The sequence below is a fragment of the Pipistrellus kuhlii genome, unplaced genomic scaffold (genome assembly GCF_014108245.1).
Source record: "Pipistrellus kuhlii isolate mPipKuh1 unplaced genomic scaffold, mPipKuh1.p scaffold_m20_p_3, whole genome shotgun sequence".
NCBI classification, from domain to species: Eukaryota; Metazoa; Chordata; class Mammalia; order Chiroptera; family Vespertilionidae; genus Pipistrellus; species Pipistrellus kuhlii.
Window position 1 is genome coordinate 173,319,849 of NW_023425529.1, and position 27,096 is coordinate 173,346,944.

Below are 27,096 nucleotides of genomic sequence, written 5' to 3' on the forward strand. Positions count from 1 at the left end.
AAAATGTTAGATTTCATTAAGAATCCAAATTAGGGAGAATCCAAGATGGCTGCACAGGTAAACACCTAGCCGCAGCCACACACAACAATTTCAATAAAATACAACTAAAATATAAAATGGACATTACCCAGAACTACAGGAAAGTCGACTGACTGGAAATTCTACAACGAGAAGCAAGGAGAAAACCAGAAGAAGAGCAGAGGAGCTGGAAAAGCCCAAGGTACGGAGACACGCAGCGCGCAGTGAGGATGGAGCCGGAGAGGAGGGAGGCCAAATGCCTGGCTGGTGTTCCCTAGTGGGAAGGAGATAAAAGCTCCGACTGTGCTGGGCCCCAGTTCTGACTGCTCTGAACCCCGGTTCTAGGCCAGACCCCGGGGGATCCAGGCTCCAACAGAGGGAGCTGGGCTGTAAGGCAGAACTCTGGGGGAGCGGCGAAAGGAGGTCCCAGAGGCGCACACATTACGCGCAGAGAAGGGATGGTTGGCTGTGCCGCAGGAGTACCCTGGCGGGAAGGAGACAGGGGCTCCAGACTGCCCTGAATGCCACCTCCAACTCCACTTCCAACTAAACTGAACCCCAATACCGGGCTTATTGGGGGAGAGCCTAGACTGTTTGGCAGCAGGTGAAAATCGAGGGCACCTTTCTCTGAGGTGCTTGCAGTGAATACTGAAGGACCCTAGAGATTACCGAGACTCAGGAGCCGCATAGGGCGGGGCTGAGGGAAGCCAAAGCTGTTGGCTCCACCCTGAAACCCCGCCCGATCAGGGAAGCTTCGAAAATGCCTAGATGAAATAGATCACAACAAAAGAAATGGAGGACAAAAAGCGACTGGATATAGAGTTCAAATCTACGCTTATAAGGTTTTTCAAGAACTTCCTAGAAAAGATCGATAAGACCTATGAGGATATGAAAAGGGATCAACTAGAATTAATAAGGAATCAACAAGAAATAATAAGGGATCAACAAGAAATAAAGAATACATTATCTGAAATAGAAAATATTATACAGAGTCCTAAAAACAGAATGGAAGATCACAAGAATCAAGTCAAAGATTTGGAACATAAAGAGCCAGAAGACACTCCTCCGCAGAAGCTAGAAGGCAAGAGAACCCATAAAATTGAAGATAATGTAAGAAACCTCTGGGACAACTTCAAGCAAACCAACATCAGAATTATGGGGGTCCCAGAAGATGAAAGAGAGCAAGATATCGAAAACACACTGAAAGAAATAGTGACAGAAAACTTCCCCCTTACAAGTCCAGGAAGCACACAGAACTCCAAATAAAAGGAATCCAAAGAAGACCACACCAAGACAAATCATAATTAAAATTCCAAGAGCAAAAGACAGAGAGTATTAAAAGCAGCAAAAGCTAAGCAGGTAGTTACCTATAAAGGAGCACCTATACGATTGTCAGCTGATTTCTCTACAGAAACCATGCAGGCCAGACAGGAATGGCAAGAAATATTCAAGGTGATGAATAGTAAGAACCTACAGCCAAAGATAATCTATCCAGCAAAGCTATCACTCAGAATCGAAGGTCAGATAAAGAGCTTCACTAATAAAAAAAAAGCTAAAGGAGTTCATCACCACCAAACCAGAATTATATGAATGGCTAAAAAGGGTTCTTTCAGAAGAGAAAGTAAATAAAGATAAAAATTATGAACAACAAATACGTAACTATCAACAAGTGAATCTAAAAACAAAGGAAATTTTTAAAAAATCTTATGAACAGTATTAACTGTTGAATATAATAGAATCAGAGGTATGGAAGGGGAGTGAACTGACGATTCTTGGGGAAAAGGGGAGAGGGGGGTGTGGGAAGAGACTGAACATAAACTGTGCACCTATGGATGAAGACAAAGGGGGGGTGGGGAAAGGGCAGAGGGTGGAGTGGGAACCTGGGAGGAGAACATTTGTACTAATATGAACAATAAAAATTTATTTTAAAAAATCCAAATTAAAATAATGAAATGCTTTCTTTCAGGCGATGAATACAAAGTAAGCAAGATAATATCTAATGTTAGAAAGGGTATGATGATGCTAACTCTCTAAATGAGATTATAAATTAATTAGTCTCTTTAGAGGGCAATTCAGCCTTATCTATGAAAAAATTAAATGCACATAACTTTTTCATCCACAAATTCCATTTCTAGGAATACATACATATTTGAGTTAATCAAATATGTATGTAATATACATAAATATAAGTTATATTTATCATATACATAAGAACACAGAAAACAAAAAAACTTTACATTTAACTAGGTAAGTGTATATGTAGTTGGAAGTATAAGTTAAATGCATAAAAATGCAACTCTAATACACTGTTAGAAAAACCAGCACACCTGTGCCCAAAGATAAATATGCAAAGATGGTTCATGAAGTAATAGCAAAAATACTAAAACTAACTGAAATGCAAATTAGTGGGAAATGGTAAGTTATATTTCATACATCCATACAATGGAATACTATGTAGCTATTAAAAATGTGAGCTACAGAAGACCTAATTTTCATTGCCAAGTTAAAATAAATAAAAACAGGGAGCACCCTGGCCAGGTGGCTCAGTTGGCTGGACCATCATCCCACGTAACAAAAGGTTATGGGTTTGGTTCCCAGTCAGGGCACATATCTGGGTTTCGAGTTGGATCCCTAGTCAGGGTGCATATGGAGGCAACTACTAATGTTTCTCTCTCTCTTCCCCTCTCTCTAAAAATTAATAAAAATAAGAAGCAAAACATACATACTACATGTAAGAAAACGTTTTATTTGCATCTAAATACATAGAAAGGTGTATATTAAACCTTTGTGATTATACCTCTGGAATAGGATAGGGGTCAGAGCTTAAGGGAAAATTAAATTGCAATATCCACTTCTATATTTTTACATCTTTAAAAATCATAAGTACTTGTTACTTTGTAATTTTTAACAATGAAAAAAGGAGGGACCAAGGTATTTATGGTTTCTGCAAACTTCTAAAAGTTTATAGAAAGAGTTTTTCTGAGTATCTCCATGTTGTTCTCACTCACTAATGACATATTAGTTACTTGATTCTGACTCATGTAGACTCACTGTGAGGTGCAGACAGTGACAAAGAAGACAGACGGCACTGACAATTCCAAACATTTTGGTAAAGACTCAAAAACCCGGACAATGTCATCTATTGTGTTTTGTTCCTATATGAAAGTAAAATACCTAACCATTTTAACAAACTTTTTGGTGATCACAAACACAACCAAAAGATTTTATTGTCGTCTTAGATTAGATAAAAATATGTGTCCCCTTTGAAGAACAAGCTTCCCCCACCAGAAGAAAAACGATGAACGAACATCAGGAGGGCAGAATGAGGGTAAAAGAGTAGATCTGTAAGGCTGAAGAGCAAAGAACATTCTATTTCTAGGGATTAGCATTTATGCAAACACTGACTCCACTAATGGAGGGCCTCTTCTACGCTTTATCATTTTGCTTGGTGTATCTGGCCAGGATAACGCGAAACAAACCCAGAATGAAGAGGAACAAAGCGACTTTATGTGAACTCTTCCAGCTCCTAAGTCACTAGCATGCCCAGAAACAACACTCTATATCCCGGCTCAGAGAGATTTCCCAACTCTGAAATTCCCACATTGCAATGTAACATGACTTGGAATGTTACAAAAGGGATTCGTTTTATTACATTAAGACTTAGCCCCATACATTATAAGTACAAAACTAACCCAAAGCCAAACTGACAAACCTCAGAAGCACTTACTTTAGATGAAGAAATCAGATGTCCTCCCTTCTGGGCAATGTGCTTCCCACAAAATTCTTCCCAAGAGCCATCCTTCAAAGCCCAGCAGAAAAACAAGCTGAAATACTGCACAGTTTCCGCACGCCAAGCCCTGTGCTAGCACCGCACTGCCATCCAACACACCAAGCGGTGAGCTCCATGGTCCCAGCCCAGGTTTTCACAAAGACAGAGAGAGCCATTCCAGCCTTCCAACTCCTAAGTCACTAGCCCGAGTGACTTACAGCCAAGCCCACTCCCAGCTCTGTCTCGACCCCTTCCCTTCTCCTTGAAGTGTGCTCCCAAAACCTAGTGTTTGGCCTGGTTAATCAATAAAAATGCTTACTGAATGAATGAATGAATGAATGAGATAGCACATTATTAGGGGAGTGAATGGCAGAGAGTTTCCAGCAGAAGGTGTCACAGATGAGGCCATCTGGCAGAGGGACATAGTCCAAGGCTTTAACAAACAGGAGAGTGACAGCATATTTCCATTCTTTGAAAGGTTACCCTGGCTGGCCGGAGGAACACGGACTGTGAGGAGGCAAGGCTGGAGACAGAAAGGTGTTTCCAAGCTCCTGCAATGCAGAAAGCTTCGATGGTGGCCTGAATTAGGGCAGCAGCAGGGAAGATGGACCGAAGTCAACAGATTTGAGAGAGATAGGGGAGAGACAGACAGGGGAGGATAACTTGTTGGATTTCACGATGGAGTAAGGGAGGGAGATGGAAGAGTTGGGTACCTGGAGGAAGGGGTGACTCAGTTGGGGGATATGGGGGGGGCAGGCCTGAGGATAATAAAATCATCTGTGTGTGTTACATTTAAGGCGCATGGGAGACAGCCAACTGGAGTGGTGTGGACACCTGGACATTTGGGACAAAAAACATCATCCACGGGACTGCAGAATAATGAGAAATGAAGGTGCAGGATGAAGGGCTAAGGATTACTATCAATTAAGGACCAAAGGACAACACATGAAAAGGAGAATGCAGGGACAAGGAAGGGGGGGAAGTCCATGGCATCATGGAATCCAGGGAACGGGAATGTCAGGAATGGAAAAATCCCAAGTGCAAAACCTGTCAGGAGTGGGGTAGCACAAGGTTTTTGTTTCATTACTTTTCTATATTTTCCTAGGATCCTCAATGGAAAGGAAAAAAAAATGAAAAAAAAATAAAGAAAACTATGCAGAATTTCTTATGATATCCCCATAAATTAAAGAGCCACAAATAGTCTATTATCCACAGGCATGTGTTGTGAGCTGGTTTTCAGGGTCTGGTGATCTTTCTGCTCCAGCCTGGTGACCAGTGACACACATTGCCCAGCCTCCCGGCCAAGGGCTGGAATCCCAGCAGAGCCGAGCTGGCTGGCCTGCGCGCAGATGGTCCAGTGACCTTGGGTTCATCTGCATAGCCGTTCCAATCAGTGAGCTAACCAGTAACAGCCCGGCCCACTTTGTCCCACTTCCCACCACTACAAGGCCAAAGTTCCCCGACTCTGCGCCATTTCCTATAAACAGGAGGTTGCCTATAAACATTCGAGCGGACACAGGAGGTCCAAGGCTCATCAAAAATATTTGTCCGTTGCCTCTAAGTAGAATTTATGTTTACTTGCAAGGTACTTGCCCTGGCAAGCAGAAATGTATCATTAATGAAAGTGACAGGGGCCCCGCTGGCTCAGCGTGGATAGCAACTAACGATCCAATACCCTTTGTTCTGATTATACTAAAAAAGGGGAAATATGACCAAGATACTTCAAGAGTTCAACAAGGATAAAGACAGAATAGTCTAACCTTCTACCCCTCTCTCGACCCAAAAAACCATTCGGACATATTGTACACCGTCCACCCTCACGGCACCCTTCTCGGAGCAGGCTCAGGAGCTACCATTCTCTCCACTTTTTAAATGAACAAAGTCAAAAGGCAGGAATGATTTTATTTGGCATTCAGGGATCCAGGAAGAGAGGACAGCTCTTCTCCCAGACAGACACGGGGGTCAATTAGAACAATGCAGACTGCTCTAAACAGGGACCGGCAGACCCCATCCCGGCCTCTAGCTGCCTCACTGCTAAGCGGGCGGGTGTGTGTGTGTGTGTGTGTGTGTAATACAAAAGCACTTTGTAGATGGCCTCCAGCTCCAGTGAAACCCATGACAGCATAAATCTTTATGCCATCACCAGACAACCAGAGCAGTAGAGGAAATCTTTAAAACTGATCTTCAAATAGGTACATTTCCATATTTACATACTATGTATTAAAAAGCAGTGTCTCATTTTTTCAATGTATTTTTATTGATTTCAGAGAGGAAGGAAGGAGAGAGAAATATCAATGATGAGAGAGAACCATTGATTGGCTGCCTCTTGCACGCCCCCTACTGGGGATCGAGCCCACAACCTAGGCATGGTGCCCTTGACGGGAATCGAACCCGGGGCCCTTCAGTCCACAGGCCAACGCTTTATTCACTGAGCCAAAACATCTAGGGTAGCAGTTTTGTTGAAAGAAAGTGAGTGAACTTTTGCAGTAATCTACTGTATATTAAATATTTGGGCATTTTCACTCATTGATTTAAAAATATGGAGCATGAGCCCTGGTTGGTGTGGCACAGTGGTTAGTGTCAGCCCACAGACCAAAGGGTCTCAGGTTCAATTCCCGGTCAAGGGCTCATACCTATTTGCAGGTTTGATCTGAGGACCCGGTAGGAGCACATGCAGGAGGCAACCAATAGATGTGAGAGAGACACGTCAAGTTTCTCTCTCTTTCTCTCCCCTCCCTCTATCCCTTCCACTTTCTCTAAAAATCAATGGAAAAAAATATCTCAGGTGAGAATTGACCAAATAATAATAATAATAATAATAATATGAAGCACCACTGAAATGCTATTTCTTGTTTAGACACAGCATTTTAAGAAGAATGGATGTACTTCAAAATAATTTTGGGAGAAGTAGCCTTACCTCTCCAGGAAAAGAAAAGTTAAGAATTTAACTTTGGCTGGAGTATTTCGTGCAAATGGATTTTTACCATACTTGGTTTTCAGAGAAAAAGAATCACAGAAATGGGTGCTAAATATAGACATAATAAAGCTGAGGGCAAAGTACTTGTGAGATGACACTAACAATTAGCAAAAAAAAAAAAAAGAAAAAAGTGGCATCACCAGCATTAAAATAGGAAATCTGAGCCCATTCTGGGAACGCTGTCATGGACTGCCATAGCCATCAGCCTCCCGGCTGGCCCGCTCCCCAGCACAAGGCCCTGGACCCCAGTGGACAGCCTTATAAGGCAACCCTGCTCAGAGGGAAGATAAGAGCAACACGGAGCACTTAACATTTCCAGAGGCCTCTGCAAACATTAACTCATTAATCCTCGGGGAGGGAGGAAGGAAGATACCTGCCTAATTGCAGTTAATTATGGCGAGGTGCTGGCAGCTTCCCTGGGGGGCCTGGTCCACCGCCAGGCTCACTCCTGTTTTGTCAGGAACTGAGGAAGCGCTTTCCTACTAACAGGGAGGAGGAGGAAACCTTCTCAGCTCTGACAGTAAGTGAAGAACCGACTCCACCCAAGACGCCAATCCTTAGAATTATTAGGACTCCAACTTGAACGGCCTAGGAAAGGGGCAAGAAGCAGGTGAGGGCTGGGGCAAAGAACTGGCTCTCAGCAGGAGGTGAGACTTGCTCCCCTCCCTTTGGTTCCCATTTCCAAGGAGGCCCTTAGTAGCCATCTTTTTACCTTCACGAATCAATTCAGCAACTGTGATTCCAAGTGCCAGTAAGAAATACGAAAGCAACCCTTATTCACAGTTTGTAGAGGATTAAGTAGCCCCATTAAATTTCATAAAAATTAAGAAAACTTCAATGTAGTTACCAAATAATATTTGCTGAGACTCTACACTGCATGGCATATGGCCAGATGCTGGAAATATACGAGTAACAGATACACACACACACACACACACAATTTTTTAAGTCACTCAGAATGTAAGCTCTGCTAGAATCTGAAGTCCCCACAAAGGCAAGGTGCTTAGCTTTGTTCACTGATTTGCCCTAAACTGCCTACTATGTGCCTAGCACATTGCATATTATTGGTGGTATAGGTATATAATGAGCACAGGTGTTGCTGTTTTGTTTTGTTTTTTGGGGGGGTAACAAGAATGTTCTAATATTTGAGTAATGAAGTGTACACTTTAGAAGGGTGGATTGTAAGATACCCTATAGAAGGGTGAATTATACCTCAATAGAATAAAATTGTTATTAACAAAAGAACGGGGTACCCTCACAGACGAGCTGTGGGGTTGGGGTTAAGGAGAGAGAGGGCCAGGGGCAGACAGTAGACACGAAGCTTGGAAATGCAGGGAAGGGCTGGGTCATGTGGAGCTTTACATTCGGCGAATGTAATCTGGACCTTACCCCTAACTGCTCCACAAAAATGTGGTGGACACTGCTCTTGACTCTCCAGAGCACTTTCTTACACATAGGATCCTTTGATCAAGGAGCCTCCAGGCAACACCTCTGGAAGGGGAATTTGCCACTAGTATAGAATGGACTAAGAGTGAATGAAAGTCAGCTGAGGCCCTGAAGGTCTAATGGAGAGTGCAGACAGGTGAGATGCAAAGGACAGGAAAGGCTAGATTGCGGCAAGAAGTCAGAGGCCACCAGAACCTCTGAAAGCAGACGCACTATATATAACCGGGTGACTCACCTCCTCGAAAAGAGATTGCCACATTACTGATCACTGAGGGCGTAGGCAGGTCCCATACCTCAAATTCCTCTCTCTGCGAAGGCAGCATCCTAAGAGGCACTGAGCTCGATCTCCTTGGAACAAACTTCTCTATAGGAAGAGCACTCCAGACTGGCAGTGAGGTTTAGCCCAAGATGACAGATTTTGGATTAACTGCTCGGGTTCAAACCCAGGGTTTGCCATGTATTAGCTGTGACCTCCAGCACATTATTCAAACTCTCAGAGCTCGGTTCCTTACCTGTACATTAGGAATAATGGGGGGCAGCACTTGGCGTGACAGAGTCATGAGGACTAAAAGAGTTAACACACACACACTCATGTGAACGGTGCCTGGAACAAAGCAAACAAAGGTCCCCTTTTAAGCCCATCAATTATGGTCTCACACGACTATGCCCTTCCTTCAGAGCACTTATCAGTTTGTGCGTCTATGTTTACTTGTGCTTCTATTTATTATGCACTTCCTTACTGCACTGTACATTCCAGAGAGGTCCGGGACAATGTCTATTTGCTGCCCATTGTATAGCCAGAGCCTAAATACAGTAGGAGCCTAGTATCCGTGGGATGACTCTATCGCCTAGGAATTATATATTTCTTTCGTTTCTAAGGCAAAGCGTCACCACGACTGATAACAGCCGTGCTGTTCTGAATAGGCAGAATGAAGACACAAAGAAACAAATGCAGTCATGGCTTCTCGTATAGGAAGTGAAGGGGAAATCGTCAAAGAGGGAAATGCTTTCTTGACTCCAGCATGCTAATCCAAATGGCTTGTGTGGCCTTGCAAGCCTGGCTTTAAAAAAAAACAAAACAGGCGAAAGGCTTAACATGTTGACACTGGGTTCTGCAGGTTGTACAACTATCACCAATGACAACTGACAAACAAAATTCTTTAAAATATCCTCAAACCTTTACCATTGTCATGCATTAAAAGTCAACAGCCAGCGGAAACTGGTTTGGCTCAGTGGATAGAACATCAGCTTGCGGACTGAAAGGTCCCAGGTTCTATTCTGGTCAAAGGCATGTACCTTGGTTGCCAGCACATCCACTGGGGCAGCTGATCGATGATTCTCTCTCATCGATGTTTCTAATTCTCTATCCCTCTCTCTTCCTCTCTGTAAAAAATCAATAAAATATTTTTAAAAATAATAAAATAATAATAATAAAAGCCAAATAAGGCTCTCCCTGCCACATAAACATGCCACAACCATTCCTACCTCTAACCCTTTATGATGGTGACACTCTCCTACCACAGTGTCCATTCTTTCAACCTATTTAAACCTTACCAGTGACAGCCCATCTCTTCCTTCCTAAGAGCCTGTTTTACTCTCAGCCACAATGATCTCCCTCGTTGGATGTCTAAGTCCTGCCTATATTACACAACGCCGTCCATTTACATGGGAACTCAGATGGTTTCCCCAGTGTTTTCTATGTAGACTGGGTCTTTCCATGCAGGCAGGAAAACCGCTTCTCTGGACACACTTCCACATCCCCGCTGAGGGGTCAGGACAACAGCGAGCTCACAGCTCACCTTCGGTAAGGACCAATGACTGTACCCGGGGGGCATCGATCTCCTCCCCACTAACCAATGTTCCCTTCACCCACTCCTTGGCCATCTCTCAACTGGATTCTAAGACTCAAGAAAAGAAGGCATGCTTTTATTTTATTTGCAAAAAAGCTTCCAGTTCCTTTGAGAAAGGAGCTATCTATATACGTAAAAGGCTAATATGTTAAGCGTCCCACCGTCCGACCAGTAACTATGATGCGCACTGACCACCAGGGGACGGAAGCTCGACGCAGGAGCTGCCGTGATGTACACTGGCCATTTAGAGAAATGGCACTGCAGACCTGGAGCCCACAAAGCAACACACTCAGCTTCTCCCAAGTGGGACACAGGCCGCCCCCCTCACCCTGGAACAACCCCCCATCAAAACGCAGCCAATGCTGCTGAGGCCCCATGGCACAAAATGTGACCCCCAGCCCAGCCCAGAAACCGTCGCTGTGGGTGCCGGGGAATGGCGTCACATAGAAATGCCCGGCTTCCTCTCCCTCTAGCCTCCTTACAGTTCTTCAGCTCAGGAAAAGGACTGCCTTCATAGCCAGATGGAAACATTTCACACTTGAACCAAATGTCTGTGAAGCGTTTTCCCGCGCCTCATCTCATTTGATCCTTACAGAAGTCCTGGATAGGAGACTCGGTGGAATCCTGTTTTCTTTTCATTAGTCAGAAAATGGAGTTTTAGAAAGCTTAGAAACTTGACCCGACTGAAAAGAAGAAATGGTTGACCTTGAAAATGACTTCAGGTTTTCTCACTGCACAGAATATAGTCAAGCATTGCTACAGTTAAATATTTCACCTTTGTTCTCCCTGCCTGAGCTGCAATGTGCTCTGTGTTGATATTTACTGCTGTGTTGCTGACAATTACCTGAAAGAGAAGTTGGGGTGTTTCACTGGGCTGGAAAAGTTTAGCTTAATCAACAAGCAGGTCTAATTAAGCAAATTTGTTCTATATCTATAAAAGAAAGGCTAAGTTGACGCGGGCATGTGTGATACATATAAAGCTCTCGCTGGTGTTTCTATCTGTCATTGTCTACTGTGAATTTGGTTGACACTTCTATTATAAAGAACGGGTGAATAGCGCTATTAAAATATTTCTTCTAATCAATTTTCTTTCAATGTGCATGGATTTGTGCACCAGGCCACTAGTGTGCACATAAATTCGATATTATTTCATGACCTCAGTGGAAATTTGTTAAACACTAAATGAGATGCAAATTCCACTCATATGCAACAGTCAGGATGAGTCAAGACTGAGGTTTCTATTACATCTGCTCACTTCCTAGAGTCACACTCTCAGAACATGTGTGTAGGCTTTGCGGAGGGTGTGTGCTCGGCAGGAATGTTCTGTTAACAATTAAGGAGGCCTTGAGGGCTGGGGTTAATGGTGATTGCCCTGCCCACATGGGGAGACCTTAGCTCCACTCCTCAGACAGTCTCTGGCTCTTGGTATGCTGTGGGCATTCACAGTGAAAAGCCCGTTGGGGGAGGATGAGAACGCCCCAGTAGTCCACTGTTCAGACACAGGAACACTTTTGGCAGCTCCTCCACTGGAGCCAGCCCTCCTCCTCCATTGACTGGGGAGGAGGAGAAACATTTGGGTCCGCACCTTTGTTTTAACTGTATCCATACAAGGTCCTTCCAGGGATGTAACTGGCTAGCTGTCCTCCAAAACTGACACACACATCTAAGTGTGTCTCTACCCTCATTTCAAGAGCAAACCAAACAGTGACCAGGTAAGTGGAGAGGTAAGGACATACCCAGCAGTTCTGACACGTTCCCACAATCTAACCTCTCTGAAATGGGACTGAACCTGACAATACAGTGAGTGTTGGTAGCTCCCCTGACAAATGCTGGAACTGCCTCCATGAAATGCTGTCCATGCACACACAACACCCAAGGTACTGGTCATCGCCAGTCGTGACGTGTATAGCCAGCAATCTCTATCAAGGACTTCATGTACAAGATCACAAAACCAACACTCGCATGTTCAATGAACTCAGGGATGGCATCTCCAGAAACAACCCGCCAAACATCTGGTACCGACAGCAGTACCTGAATCCATTGGACAGTATCTTCAAATGGGACTTTTAAGAATCAACATGCAAGGTCCAGATGTTGTACAGCTCAGACTGGAATATTAATTCTGAATCACAGAGAGCATAGAAATGGGAACAACTCCCCGGTGAGGAGCAGCCCCTGAAATGTTTTTTGAACTGCAGTGTCAGGGGCCCTAGGGAAACGGGCCTGCTGAAGCTGTCGGTGGGAGTGAAGTTAGTACACTCCTCTACAGAAGACTTGGCAATGAACAGCTTCTGCCTTAACAAAGAATGTGCGCCCTTTGACCCAGAAATTCCACTTCTAAAAGTTTAAGCAGAGGAAATCACTATGGCGCGCACACGGATTTCGCCAGAAGGATGTACAGACACTGTTTATATCCCAAAGCTGGGAACAAGCTACACGATCAATAATACCCACTGTCACGCGAAGATGTTCACAACACTGTCAACCGAAAAAAAAGTCAAATGTAAACATTACCATAGCACGAGCTCGTCTTTGCTAAAATACAGGGGTAGGTGGGTGTGTGTGTGTGTTACGTACACAGAGAAAAGGGCTTTAAAAAGATACGCACCAGAGTTAACCCTGGTTGTGAAGAAGGGAATTGTAGAACTGTGTATTTTTTGTTTACCTCTTTTTTCTTTCTGGGGGAAGAGGGGAGGAGAGGGAGGAGAATTAATGTAGGTGGGCGTATTTGCCAAAAAGGAAAACAAAAATTTTGTTTTGAAAAACAAAACAAAAAAGTGAAAAGAAACTTGGGCACAATGTGATCCAATTAGCTAAACCAACGGCTTGGGAATTTTGGTCGTCCCAATCCTAAAAGACAAATAAGTTAAAGATCCAATGGATTTATTATTTTCTTTTAATCTCTAAAATAGAACACATTACTACCCTTCCTTTGAGAAATGACCCACGGACTTGAGTGCAAAACAGGATGTAAAATATGCAAACATCTCCCAAGAGATCATCTCTGCTGCCCAAGGCGTCTGTGCTGCAGCCCCTGCTAGAGGAGTGGGCAGTGCCCAGTGACAGCAGCAATCAAAAACTGTGCTGATACTCCAGAGCAGGCGTCTTCAAACTGCGGCCCGCAGAGGAGTCTGATCCGGCCCGCCAGGTTTTTTGGGCAGTGAGCGCAGCCGAGGTGTTGCGGTAGGAATTAGTAGTTCATATAGTCTGGCCCTCCAGCTCTCAGCGTGATCTGGCCTCCACTTTAACAAGTTTGAGGACCCCTGCTCCAGAGCTTCACATAAAGGGAAACCACCTCTGGACCTTACAATACTTCTCTATCCCCTCTCTCTGAGAAATTTCCTAATACATGTGACTGTAAATTCATCCATTAGGGGTAGAGAGGAAGGTGAGGTATGTATGGCAGGCTTCCCAAGCAACAGGATTGCAAGTTCAATTTGAAAAATGTAATGCTTAGAAGGTTCATGGGGAGATTTCGGAGAGCACTGGAGTGAGTGGGGGACCCAGGTTAAACAGCTGGGTTTCTATGCCTCCATCTCCTGCACCAAGTGGCACCCAGGTTACGCCTGGCCTGACCTCCTCAGAGAATAAGGAAAAACAACCCTTTGTAGGTAACTTTAGGGTGTGCTCACACCAGGATTTCTCTGAATAATCATGACCCATGATTTACAACAATAGAAATAAGAGCAATTCTTAGGTTGATGAAAGGCCTTCGGGGTGTTTTGAAAGGGAGAGGAAGAGGCAGTTAATGGTTAAAACGTCTCCAAGTATATTTGCCAAAACCAGAAACGCACAATATTCCAAGCCCACAAGCACTTCTGAAGCTCTGCTCCCTCCCCACTGACTTGTTTTTTGTTTTGAAGATAGAGGAGTCGGAGGTTGGCTACACTATGACCAAATGGCAACAGATGCGGGTCTTGCAAAGGGCAAGATGCTTCCCTTTGATCTGAGAACGCAAAGGGAATGGACAAACACTTCTGACCGGGACATTTCACTGGGATTCAAGGTTTGCCAGTAGTCGCACGAATGTGTAGAGCTATAGGCAAAAGCTGCTCGCTCTTCCACCCCATAAAACCAGATACACTCCATTCCTAAAGCCATCAAACCCACAAACGAACCTCTAGACAACACCACAATTGGGAATGCTTGGAAGACTGGGGCAGAAACGATGATCAATGCAAAGCATTTTAGTGCTATATTGCACAGTTCTTAAGCAGCTGAATGTTGAGCTTATCACTCCAGCTTTATTTTCTCTATAAAAATTCAAGTAGTGTTACACAGATAATAACAGGGAAACAACTGATACCCTAAATGAAAAACGTATGCCAAATGTACTCTGTATATATTAGTAAGCCTCCAAACGAATCTTAAGTCAACGTCTATTTCAACACCTGTAAATTAATAACACAACAGTAACCTTTCTCAAAAGTTTATGTGGCACGAAAATGAGAAAATCTACCAACACTGGAATTTTCAATGAGAATAATTTTCCCCTGGACACCTTGGAATTATCAATGACCACATCTCTTTTAAACAATAGCATATTTTATAAAGTACAGTCTTCCACGACATCTAATGCACATGCTGGGATCTGAGCACCAGCTTTAGTGTCTTCCTCTGTTCAGTAGCTGGTGCTGGGCAGTAAGTAAAGAGACTTAACCCCAACACACAGTATCCAAAAAACACATCGGCAGGCCTTCCTAACACTGCAGTTACGATGGAAAGCCTAAAAACAGTGGTGTAATCATGTGTTTTCTTCAAGAAGATGTTTGTCTTTTCAAGTGTTCTGAAAACGTAGGTAAACCACAACACCGTTTTCAACAAAATGTGTATTTCTAATTATTAGTGGGAAAATTTATATTCCTTTGAGGGGTTGGGGAGGGAGGAAGGAACAAGGTGCCCAGAATGGTGCAAGTCAGCAAGAATTTGTAAAGGCAAAGTAATTTTGATAAGACAACTACTTCCCTAGCAATAAACATAAATTCAGGATCCTGCTGTAAAAGCCGGAGGCCTGGCAGTTCCTAGTTCATCTGGGCCAGCTATCCCAAATGATTATAAACACCTTCTCCTGCCCCTCCCCCTCCCCCCTCCCCTCTCCTGCCCCAGAGCCCGGTCACATGCACCACTTAGGAGAGGAGGAGGAGGCAGAAGTCATTCCTACTATCCAGGTTGTCTGTTGAGATTTAGAAAAATAAAGACAGTAGTTAACACGGTTTTTCAAATCTTTTATTTATAGGGCATTTATTAGCAAATCACAGCGCCCCATTTTTTACTTATGGAGAAACAGACTGTACAAACTCTCCTCCTCCCTCCATTCCATATTTCTGCATTTTGCTGGTGATGGGTTTTTCAAGCTAAGTCTGAAAGCCAAGGTTAAGGCTAAATGTCACAGTGGGTGTAATTCTGCCCAACCTGGCTCCTTTCTTGTTTTGGGGGGTTAACACCCTCCTGAAGAACTTTCCTGGTGCTCAGGGCTGGTACCCCTGGCCCTTGGGAGAAAAGGCAGGGAAGGAATCTTCTCCCCCATCAGAATGGCTCAAGCAGAGATTAATCTCCTAGCCCTGGTCCTCTGCATAATCCTCCTCAAAACACAAAGATGCAGGATGGGACTTAAAGAATCCCTTTGTTTAGCAACGGTCATTTCCGGCCCTTCCTGCACACCCAGAAACTCCTACCCATTCTCAAGGAGAGGCACTGGCTTAGTGAAAAACAAAACAGAGGTCAGGCTTCAGCCGTTCTCCTGCAAACAGCCTGTCCCTCCGCCCAGGTGGATGCCACGCCGACCTGTGTGCTCAGAACCACCTCGGGGAACGGGAGTGGAATAGGTGGGCAGTGGAGTGAAGTTACAGTTCTTTTCGTGCACAATTTGCCTGTCCAATCCCTACATATTAGTTTAGGAAACAGAGGCTTCACTTTATCTTTGACAAAACAGCTGAAATGACTTGTCCCGAGTCCCTGAGAAAAGGAGAGAGAATCGTAAGGAAACAATTTAAAAAACGAATGAAGAGTACTGATGGTTTGGTCAAGAACTGACTAATGTAAGGATGTACCTGCCTTTGGTTCTAACACTCTCAAAGGATGACCGTGAGGTTTAAAAAGTTTGCTCAAGGTCATGTATTGTGACATGAATGCCACAGATGAGGCTTAGCCAATGGCCTGCGTTTCCATGAGTGCATCAGTGTGCTCAGCAGGCAGTCCGGCGACCAAAGGAATAGACTTACATTTCCTTCATCCTGAAATTCCAATACCAACGGCTCCTGAGTCTGTGGGCCTGCCCCGTGAGCGTGACCTGTGCCTGTGCGGTGCCTCCATAAAGGCGCACAAAACCCAGACTGGACGCTCCCCCCAGGCTGCCCGTACAGGTGCTTGAGGGCTGGATTGGTCCAGCCACGGCCTCCATCATCCTGAGCTACGTGCCTTTCCACTGTGTAGGCAAACGGAGGGAGAGAAAACACTGTTGAGCTTGAGGCTAGACTAACTCATAGGTCAGAGTGTGTTAAGTTTTTCTCCAAATCAATTCCACCTGGGTTACTAACATGAACCCTTCGCAAGCCAGCAGTCAGGTCTGCGAAACAGGAATCAAAGTCACCTTGCCTACTTTTACCCATCACCCCGTCCCAGGCCCACATTTCCCTCCTGGCTCCGGGAAATTATGTACTGGGTCTCCCTTCTCACTGGGCAAAGGGAAGGAAGAGTCCTTAATGTGTAAAAAAACAACTGTGCATAACCCCTAAGCGACCACAAGGGATCTATTACTTACCCTCCCAAATTTCCTGGCTATAAAAGCTGCGATAATTAGACTTTCTGATGTAATTAAGTGGAGATGGGGATCCAGAAATGATCGCCTTGAAGGCAGTATTCATTAAAATGTAATCTAAAAACTGCTGGGAAAAGGTTTATGATGCTGTGGTGTATTGTACAGGCTTGAGTCTGACAGGTCAGTTTGTAATCTAGTTATTAAAAAAAAAAATTGCAGAGCAGTTTCAGGTATTGGGGGTCAAAGGGCCCTAAGACAGAGGTCCCTTCGGCCATGGAGCCACATTCCAGGAGTGAAAGACAAATAAGAACACAGGTAATGTCAGTGACTAAGAAGTACCATCAGGGGAAAAAGAAAGAGGAGGGCGGCACCAGTGGTTTGGAAAGTGGGGCTACTTTCAATTTGGAGGTCAAAGGTCTCTCCGGGTGACATCTGAACGGAGATCCGAATGAGTGACAAGGAAGAGTCTAACCTGTAAACATCTGGGTGTAGGGTGGGACAGCCAGCACAAAGGCCCTGAGGCAGAAACAAGTTTGGCAAGTTGGAGGGACCTAAACAAGGCCCAAGCAGCCGGAGCGGAGCGTAATGAAGGCTGAAGGCGGCTGTGATTCCTGGAGGATGAGGTCAGAGACCGGCAGGGCCCGGTCACATGCACCACTGGAGAAATTTTAAGCTTCTCCCCACCAGCTGTAAAACCTTGGACAAATGACTTAATATCCCAGAGCCTCGGTTTTCTTATCCCTAACCATGGGATGGTAACACTTCATGCGGTTCAAGTGCAATGTTTAAAGCAGAGTAGACAGACACTCCTTAGTAAATGCTTAATGAATGAATGTGCAAAAACAAAAATAAATCCACAAATGCTTTCACAAATCTGATTGTATTTGGATATATACCTGATCTTCAACTCGCCCTTCAATTAATTTTCTTACCCATTAAGTGGGACTCAAAAAGAAAATCTGAGCAACAAAAAATGGTCTCGGCATGAGTTAGCTCGAACAAGTCTTTTGCTCATGAATGGGAAAATGTTTCAAGATCCTGGAAAAGGAGGAATTGGGTTTCAAAAAGGAGCGAGGGGAGAAGGCAGAACAGGAACACAAGGATTTGGCCCAGAAGTGGCTGACTGGACTCCAGCCGCTCCCTGTTCCTTCTGATTAGCAAGGCCCTGGGGAGAGGCAATTCACAATGTTTTCAGTCCCCTGTCACCCAGCATCCCTGGCACTGGACGAGAGAGACAGAGAGACAGAGACAGAGACAGAGACAGAGACAGAGACAGAGACAGAGACAGAGAGAGAGAGAGAGAGAGAGAGAGAGAGAGAGAGAGAGAGTGTGTGTGTGTGTGTGTGTGTGTGTGTGTGTGTCCCGGTCCGACCGTCCCTCCCCTAACCCCAAAACACTTCCTGCTGGCTTAGAGGGATACTGTATTGAAAAACAGATGCCTCTGGAACTCGCACGTTCTAAGTCCTGTAAATCACACATGCTGGGGAAGGTAATTATACCGCTGCAGCACTTCCCCTGCCAGCACAAAGGAAACTCCGGTACTTCTGTAATAAGATAGCACTTTCTATGCAGTCCCTTCTCTCTGGAGGCCCCAACTATGCATCTTCTAGGTGAGCCTAGGAGAGATCCCCCCCCAAAACTGGATCCTGGGGGTTCCGGGAAAAACACTGATTTTTAATCTCTGAGACTTCTCTTAGAATAATGTTGGCCACCTGCCGGCATACCTACCTGGTGACATAATTCAGGAAGAGCAAAAGGAATGTCATTTAAAAAATCAACTCGTGAGAAATAAAGGCTAATTCAAAGTAGAAAGTGGCCTCCCACTTGTTTTCAAGGGTTGGTGAGACGCACCCCAATGTTGAGACACCCAGGTTTCTCGCCCCTTTGTCAGATCCCAGGGGCCGGACGGAGGGAGGCGGCTCCTCAGCATTTACATTTGTATGACAATGCCGTATTACAGCCCGGAATTTTAAGCTCATCTTCCTGGTGTGATTGGCATTTATGACTGCTATTTCCTTTTCCTCCACTCTTCTGCATAATATGCATCATAATGGCTACAGTGGAGTTAAAACCTAGGAGAAAACACCAATGCAGGGCATGTTGTTGACTTCAATTCCCAGGCTCTCTTTTTTTTTTCTTTCTCCTCCAGCAGATACTTAGCTGAGAGCAGAAAAGGCAGCAGCACATTGAAAATGTGGCCCACAGAATAGGCGATTTAGGTCTCTGGCCAAAGGCTCATTTTGTTATTTCACCTCCTCCTCCTCCCCCAAATAAAGTAAAAAAAAAAAAAAAAAAAAAAAAGAACAAAGCAACTCGGGGAAATTTTTCTCTTAGAAAAACACTCAAGACTCTCCAAGCCGCCCGTCTACCTGTACTTTGTAAGCCCACCTACAAATGTTGTGGTAGATTGACCTTCTAGGCACAGGGTGTGTGTGTTGGGGGGGGGGGGGGGGAGAACAGGGATGGAGTGTGAAAGCCTGGGAGTTAACTGAAAATTTTAGAGAACCATTTCCACTGACTGTGGATGAAAGCAAAAAAAAAAAAAAAAGCATGAGAAATACTATAGGTACCTAGATTTTTCTAAGCTCCTTCCTATTCCCACTTTCAAATGGATTCGGTATACCAAACACTACTAGGTGATAATTAGGCAGACTATACGTAATACATTTTCATATTTCTACATTACAGAGTGCTTTAACGTTTTTGCTTTAATTTTCTCCAAGTTCTCTCCCTCTCTCCCCAAACACTTTTTTCATTGATAAAAACTTAAGTAAAATGCATTTCTCTTTTGTTGCCTACCCACACGGGCTTCCTAGAAAACAGTCCTGGCATCTCTCTTCAATTTTCTGGGCCCTCGCCCTCACATTGCCCACCGGTCCTTGAACTGTTCTGAAAATCGCTTTTCAAAATCAAATCTCTGCACCTCCAAACCAACGTCTTCATCACCTACATGCCTCCTTTTCTGCCCCTTTCAGCCTCCCCATTTCCTATTTCTACAAATACAGCCAGGATTGTAGCTGGTCATACACCGGGGAAACCCAAGCAGCTGCCCAGACGAAGCTCACCGTCTCTCCCGTGAACCTGACAGTTGTTGAGGCTCCTGAACACCACTGTGTCTCTGGCTCCGTGGCCACTCCAAAACTTGCTGCACCCCCTTTCCCGCTGGAACGTTCCAGAACACCAGGTCTCTCCTACAGAGCGGCCCAGATCCCACCACAAGATAAAGCCTGACTCCCGGGAATGAAAGGCCAGCTCCTCCATCATCTCCCCTCTGAAGCCTCCCAGACTCTCCCTTCCTCTCCTGCTGGGCCTTGCTTGCTGTCTCCAAAAAGAGTCCTTTTTAAAAAGCCCCTGTATTTTGATACAGGCCAGTCTTTCTCCCACTGTCTCAACCCTTTCCTCATCTGGCTAAATCTTTAATTGAGACCTAGCTCAACTGTCACCTCTTGTCAAAGCTTTCCTTGACAACAGCTCCATTACCATCTCCTTGCAGTGTGCACTGTGTCCTGCTTTAGCATGGTGCTTTATGACACCTGTCTGTTCACGAGGGCAATCACCCCTAAACTGGGAGGATTACCTCTCAGAGGCCTTGACACCCCCAGAATCTGCACATCACCCCTGTTACTCAGCCTCTCAGCAGCTCCCTATAAAATGACGTTCATCATCAAGGCAGTACCGCATCAACTTGTAGTGAGGATAAAACAATATTAATACACATCAACTGCTTGGCCATTACTTGACACATAGTAAATATTCTGAAGTTAACCATTTCATGGGTGAATGGATTAGAGACTTCTGAAAATTTCATAGGATCCAATATTCCAGTATTTTCTTGTTTTTGCTATCATAAACATGACCAACTGGACAACTGTATTCTGATAAACTCAGACGTGTCTTGGTTTTATATGCAGTCAAGCCCTGCCCACCCCAAACACACACAATACACTGAGGTTGTTTAAAACAGTCTTCCAATACACATTGAAGAGTCACACCCAAGTTACCCACAGACATCAGATAAACTCATCCCCATCAGGGATGGTATTCTGATACTGACATAGCATCCATTTAAATATCCGGTCCCAGTCCCGTCCCGCATGGCCTCAAGCCCACTGAGCCGTGCAGACACTCTCGCTGCAGCTATTATTAAGGTTCATTCCCCTCATTCCTCCCTAAGTTTTTTCTTTGACCAAAGCAAGCACTGCTCAAGAGGAACATTTGCATTCCCTTTCCCCATCCCCAGGCAGACACGAAGGTGCCAAGTGAAACTGAACACAAACATTCCGAAGTGGCTGTCACACAGGGCAGGCTTGTTTGGGAATTCAGGGAGCTCTGTGCTCTTCCAGCGAGCCTTCGAGGAGCCCAAGTCCAAGGATCAAAGAGAGTTAGTTCCGCAGCAGAAACCAAATTCTAATGGTGAAAACCCAAATGCCACCTCGCAGTGAGTGGGCCCACACTGGCGGGGGCTGGTGGATGGACCAGGCATGCTCTCCTGTGAACTCAAATGGAGGCCGTTCATGGCAGGTGGAGGGAGTTAACTTCCCAGCGGATCCATCCATGACTGTGGGCAAGGGATCTCTATCACAAACGGTGGCTGCTTTTTAACATCATCACCAATCCTACCAATAAGGCTGTTTTATAAATGATGCATGTATAAAGAAAAAGGTGTGTGTGTGTGTGTGTGTGTGTGTGTGTGTGTGTGTGTAGTTTGCAACTGTGTGTGCAGTACTTCGCTGGTATTGGGGTAGTAGGTGTTGAGTGTTGGGAATACTGTGATAAGATGTCACTGATCTTTAAAAAAAAATACCACAGGAAAGAAGGTAATGATTCAGGACTTAAATGAAGATAACAGAAAGCTACCAGAGATAACTGGGATTCTGAGGAAAACCATCTCTTAGGGATTGAGTGATGGGATCCTGCAAAAATGAAGGCTGAAACTTGAGAGCAGTGCAGGCAAGATCAAGAGGGGAACAGTGGGTGAAAGCAGTGGTTTGCAGAGTATGTTCAGGCAATTTTGTCAAGTTTGGATCTTACTGTGTGGAGATCAGCCTTACGCTGAAGACGTTGAGGCTGAGGGAGTCAGAGGACACTGCAAAGGGGTGTAGGGATGGATTGAGAAAACAGATGAGAACAAAGAGAGCAGCTCAAGATCACGAAGATGAGCCAGGACAAGGGAGTAGGTGAGAAACACTGTGAAGAAAGGCTAGGAGAAGAGAAGAGGTCCGATTCCTGCAGCCACACTTGTGAACAAAACAGAACGGAACCAGACCAGTGGTTTCGTGACACCTACAGATAGCGCAAAGAAACATAATGACATCTACAAAGCAAAAGACGTTGTTTTTGTTCATGTGTTCATTTTAGAAAACCCAGAAAGCACAGAAAAACATCAGAAAGTAAATAAAAATGATCTATAATCCACCAATCTGACAATTTTGCTTATTATTTGACATGTATTTTTTTTAAGAACTGGCATATGGTATGGATATTAAAAATATTTTCTCTTCATATAATGTTGTAACATTGAGGATTATCCCCTCATTTAAAATGTAGTCAGAAGCAGGAAGAGACAAAATAAGATTCTCCCAGGGAGCGTGGCGATGTGGACACACATTGCTTCTAAAATCCCTGACCTCCAGATTTGGGAGGAAATACATTTCTGTTGATTTAAGTCCTCAAGATATTTTTTCTTCCCCATCCCAAAACTGATCACTTTTGTCCTAGCCAAACTATCTATCCCATAAACAAATGCCATTGGAAACAAAGAAGCCTGCACATGAACAGAAGGGTTTATCAGGGGAAAACCACCACAGGGAGAAGAACAAAAACCACCAGAATAACAAAAAGCGTGCGCCATGTTGGCGGTGACCTTGCAGCATCACTTTACTATGAAGTCACCACATTTCCACCCAAAGCTCTTGTCACCAAATCTGTCCTTTGACTGAAGTATATGTTGATTGTATTAGATTTGATTTGGAGAAACAGAAACTCCAGACATGGTTAAATCGTATAAAACCATTCTGTACTTTTCATAATATAGATGAATCTTAACACTCGATGAAAACCTGAGGTTGCCACACCAAATGGACATGGTACCCTTTTCTCTGTGCCAATTGTAAGAAACAATTTTCTTCATGACCCCAATATTTTGGCAAAATTACTACCCACTTTAAAAGAAGGAATGAGAGGTAAAGATTGGTATTAACTTCTGAAAAACTGACTTGACTACGTTGATTTCTGCCCAACATCTGCCAAACATCTTTTTGATCAACATTCCAACACTGCCAAAGTCCTTTGCTTTTTTAGATTTAAGTACAAGAAAACTCAGTCAATGCAATTTAGGGAGAAATTACTCTAACACCAGCACCTCAACATAATAAAACACTTTAAAAAAATAACCTGTAATCAGCCTAAAAAGTACCCAATGACACAAAATAAAACTAAAAGCAAATTATTTATTTAGCTTATTTCCCAAAAAGAAATTTCTATTTTGAAAAGTCATTATGTCTACCATTACTAGATTTTAAGAGAGCTCATATTTAAAACAACTGGTAAATAAGTTTAAGTCATTACTTACTATTAATAAAGTCTGATCAAGTGTAAATTACCAAAGGTGTTTCAGAAAATACTGCCTAGTCCAAAATTAGAGGCAAATTCTAGGAATTATTTTGTTAATTGCATAATGATATAAGAAATAATCTAATACCCTATACATAAGCCTTATAACTCTCAGATCCCAGAAAGATTTTGACAACCAGTTTTCCTTTACAACTTGCATAGCAATACACATGCATAGCCAGATGTGTTCTCTCTTCCACAGTTGGCTAGCCAAATCTTAAAATTATTTTCCCCCTAAGTTTTAAATACTACCCAAAGCAGAAGTATATGTCCTGCCCCAGTTCTTAAAAAAAAAAAAAAAAACAAAACTTCCAAACTTAAAAAGCTGCAAAATATTCTCCTAAATCCTAGACTGCTTTTTTAGATTTAAGTACAAGAAAATTGACTTACAATCCATACAGTTGTAACCTATTAAGTGTTTTTGCATCAGTTATTTCAGTGTAAGCTCTAGAAGCTGAGATAAAATGTCCAGGAAAAGAAAAGGAACTTATTTTTAAAATAGGGGGAAAATTACTTGGATTCTATAATGTGGCTCAGAGAGGGTAAATTACCCGGATGATCTATGAAATAAACTATTTTCTCTTGATGACTTGACTCTTTTCCTCCTCAATTCAATCACCACCAGAAACTACAGCAAGACACATTTTTTCCCTCTCTTGCCATTATGTGTATATAACATTTTGTTTGTGTGTACTGTTTACCCGAGTCCTCAGCTAAGACTTTTAAATGGGTTTGGGGACAAACTGCTGATCGCTGGGTGGGCGGGAAAAGGATCCAGTGTGGCAGTTTTGTATAATGCTGAGCACATTAATGGGACTCACTAAAAACCATATTTATTTTACTTGTGGCTTTCAGGGTTAGACAAAAGAGGTTAGGAGTTTTTCCAAATCAAAACATAACCCAAACCAGGGAATTAGGGCAAAATTACCTGGATCCTTCAGGCCAACTTCCTCACTTTTCCTGAAATCTTAACGTTATAAACCCTCTCTCTTCACCTCTTGTGCAATTTGGGTTCTGAAATCTTCCTACCTGTCCTCTTTTTAAAAAAAATAGCAAATACCTTGCTAAGACCACGGACACTTCCTTGAGCCATAAGCCATTCCCACCTGAAAAGGAAGTCAGGGCAACAGGACAGATAAAAAGTCAAGCAGAAAAATGTGACTTTTCTCTAATTTTATCAAGTAGGTTACAACTGGGAATATGCAAACCTTTTGCTACCTACATCCAAAAAAAAAAAAAAAAAAATTTGGTTTGCCTGATTTAACTATTTCCCATTTGCAAGTTTTCTCAATTGGATGAACACACAGAAAGATGGTTTCCTACAATATAGCTCCACCCTTAGAAGTAAACAGCCTGCCAACCTAACTGAAATAGAAAGGTTTCTGAAGCAAGTATTACAGTGATGTTAGGTGAATTAGTAACATGTAGCAATTCTTTAAAAAAAAAAAAAGGCAAATGTCACTGTTTCTTAAATTTTATCTACTTCAAAGGTAGGGAAAATAAATAGCAAAGCAACCCAGTAAGGTTCAAGAAAAAGTAGAACTTGAAAATGGGAATCTTTATCTTTTTGAAAAATAAAATGTCTATACGGTTGCTTCACTTGTTGAAAACAAGAATGGAAGCAACACTTTTCAAATTAACAGTTCATAATCAAATGGGCAATTTCCTCCAGTGAGAAGGCAAGTTTTGGCTTGCAGCAATTCACTGAGGTGACACTACCATGTAAGTTTGCATCTTCTTAGGTCTCTCCCCTATCATCCCCATTTAAATATGTCCCGTTTTACAAGTGGACAATGTGCTGATGGCTTATATGTACTTATTAAACCTCCACAAAGCTTGGCTTCCCTGGCAGAATTTTAGGTCACACACCACAGTGTCTCAGTAATAATCTAAACACCCTACAAACTTTATAAGTTTAGAATCTTTCTGCTAACCTCCTCTATTGGGATAAATATCTGTTAAGAGTGCTTTACAGGTCAGATCTACATGCACACTTGCATCCACGCGCACTCTAAAGTCCTTTTTAGGATGTCTTAGAACCCAAGTGGGTGGGCTCTTTAAAAAGTAGGCGAAACAGACTGCTTCTTGGACCCCAGAGACTGCACCTGCGGGAACAGAAGCATCACACGGGACACCACCAGTGTATGGACACGATTCTGAAAGCTGCGTTGAGGAGTTCCCTCCTACCCTCCCTGAATTGTTTGTATCGAAGGAGCGCTGCGCAGCCGCAACCTTTCAGTTGTTGTTATTAGGGACCCCCCACAAGCAATGTAGGCTCAGAAGTCCAAGTCCTATTAAAACAGCTTCGATGACCACTTGGTGAATTGTCAAGTTTTAAGCTTCCTTTTCCCCACCCCCCCTCCACCCGCCCCTACTCCTCAGCACCGCGTCGCCCTAAATTGACAAAACCTAATCGCCCAGGTTCGGGGTCTTTGACTCATCAGAGAAGCATGTGGCTCAGGAGTTATCTATTAATCCAAAATGCCTCCGCCGGGAAGATATTTCACCGAGACCTTCCAGCGCTGAGAGGGAGGGGGCAGGGCACGGAGGGTATCCTTTTGGGACGAACTTTCCCCGAGTTCTTCCTTGAACCGCATTCACAAACACACCCCACAAACTGCACCCCCTTCCCCCCGCTTCCCGCGCCCCAACCCCTGGCTCCCAGGGATCTGAGGTCACCCCGGAGTCAGTTTTCGATTCCGCTTTCAAAGTCTCGGGGAGACAAAGCTGAGCATTATGCTTACAAGAAAGTCTCCGAAAAGTCCGAAAAGTTACGCAATGCCAGGCGCGCACCCACGGAAACGCACTCTCGGAGGAGACCCCCTCCGGGCCGTCCCACCCCGCGCCCCGCGCCCGGCGGCCCCGCACCCGGAGCCCCGTACCTCCTCCTCCTGGAGGCTGGCCTCGCTCGCGGGGCTGTCGTCGGCTTTGACGCCGTTGTTCATCTTCCCGGGCTCCCTCGCCGGGCGGCGGGCGCGGGGCTGGGCGCGGCGGGCTCGCCCTCTTCCCGTCCCCGGGCGGCGGGCGCGGGGCGGCGGCTCAGGAAGCGGGGCTCCGGGCGGGCGAGGCGAGGCGCCGGGACCGAGGCGGGACCGACCGGGGCGATCGGGACCCGGGCGGAGACCTGGAGAGCGAGGGCGGGCGCCAGGGGAGGAAGGAAGAAAGGATGGGCGAGGGCGCGCGCTCCAGGAGTGACCCCGGAGAGTGGGGAGGCGGCCGAGGGGCCCGGCGGCTCCTGGAAGGCGGGGCGGGGGGCGCGGGGCGGAGGCGGCGGCGGCGGAGTGCGGGGCGGCGGGGGCGCTGGGACGGGGAGCCGCTGAGTGCGCGCTCCGGGCAGGCTCTGGGAAGTCCGGGATCCGGGCAGCTCCCTTTCTCTCGCCTTCCTCCCTCCCCTCCCTTCTCCCCTCCCCTCCCCTCCCCTCCTCCTCCTGCCCCCGCCCTCCCTGGCCCGGCAGTGGCTGTCGCCGGGAGGGACGGGACGGGACGCGGAGGGCGAAGCCCCCGCAGGAGGAGGGGCGGCCCGCGGCCCAGGGAAGAGAGCTGGGAGGGGACGCGGGGGGCCCCGGGCCCCGGCTCCGCGGCAGGTCGGAGGGTCAGGGCCGCCGAAGGGGAGGGATGGCCAGGTCCTCAGGGTGAGCCTGCTTCTGGGCGGCCCGACGTTGGTGAA

The 27,096-nt window shown here is 44.9% G+C and overlaps 1 protein-coding gene across 7 annotated transcripts in view; it reads right to left on the reverse strand.

Annotated features, from left to right (window-relative positions):
• The window catches only part of RBPMS (RNA binding protein, mRNA processing factor), a 160,886-nt gene extending 134,024 nt beyond the window's left edge, over nt 1-26,862 (reverse strand). The window contains exon 1 of one of the 7 annotated variants that reach the window (XR_004991443.2): nt 26,312-26,853. Coding sequence is in view for 3 of the 7 variants with exons in the window: in XM_045588904.1 (XP_045444860.1) it covers nt 26,312-26,374 (63 nt within the window). In the remaining 4 variants the exon portion in view is untranslated. Of the gene's footprint in view, nt 1-26,311 lie in introns of all 7 variants that reach the window. The other 6 variants (XR_006743014.1, XR_006743013.1, XM_045588904.1 and 3 more) reach the window with 6 other exon arrangements.
• Nucleotides 26,863-27,096: the final 234 nt, after the last annotated feature.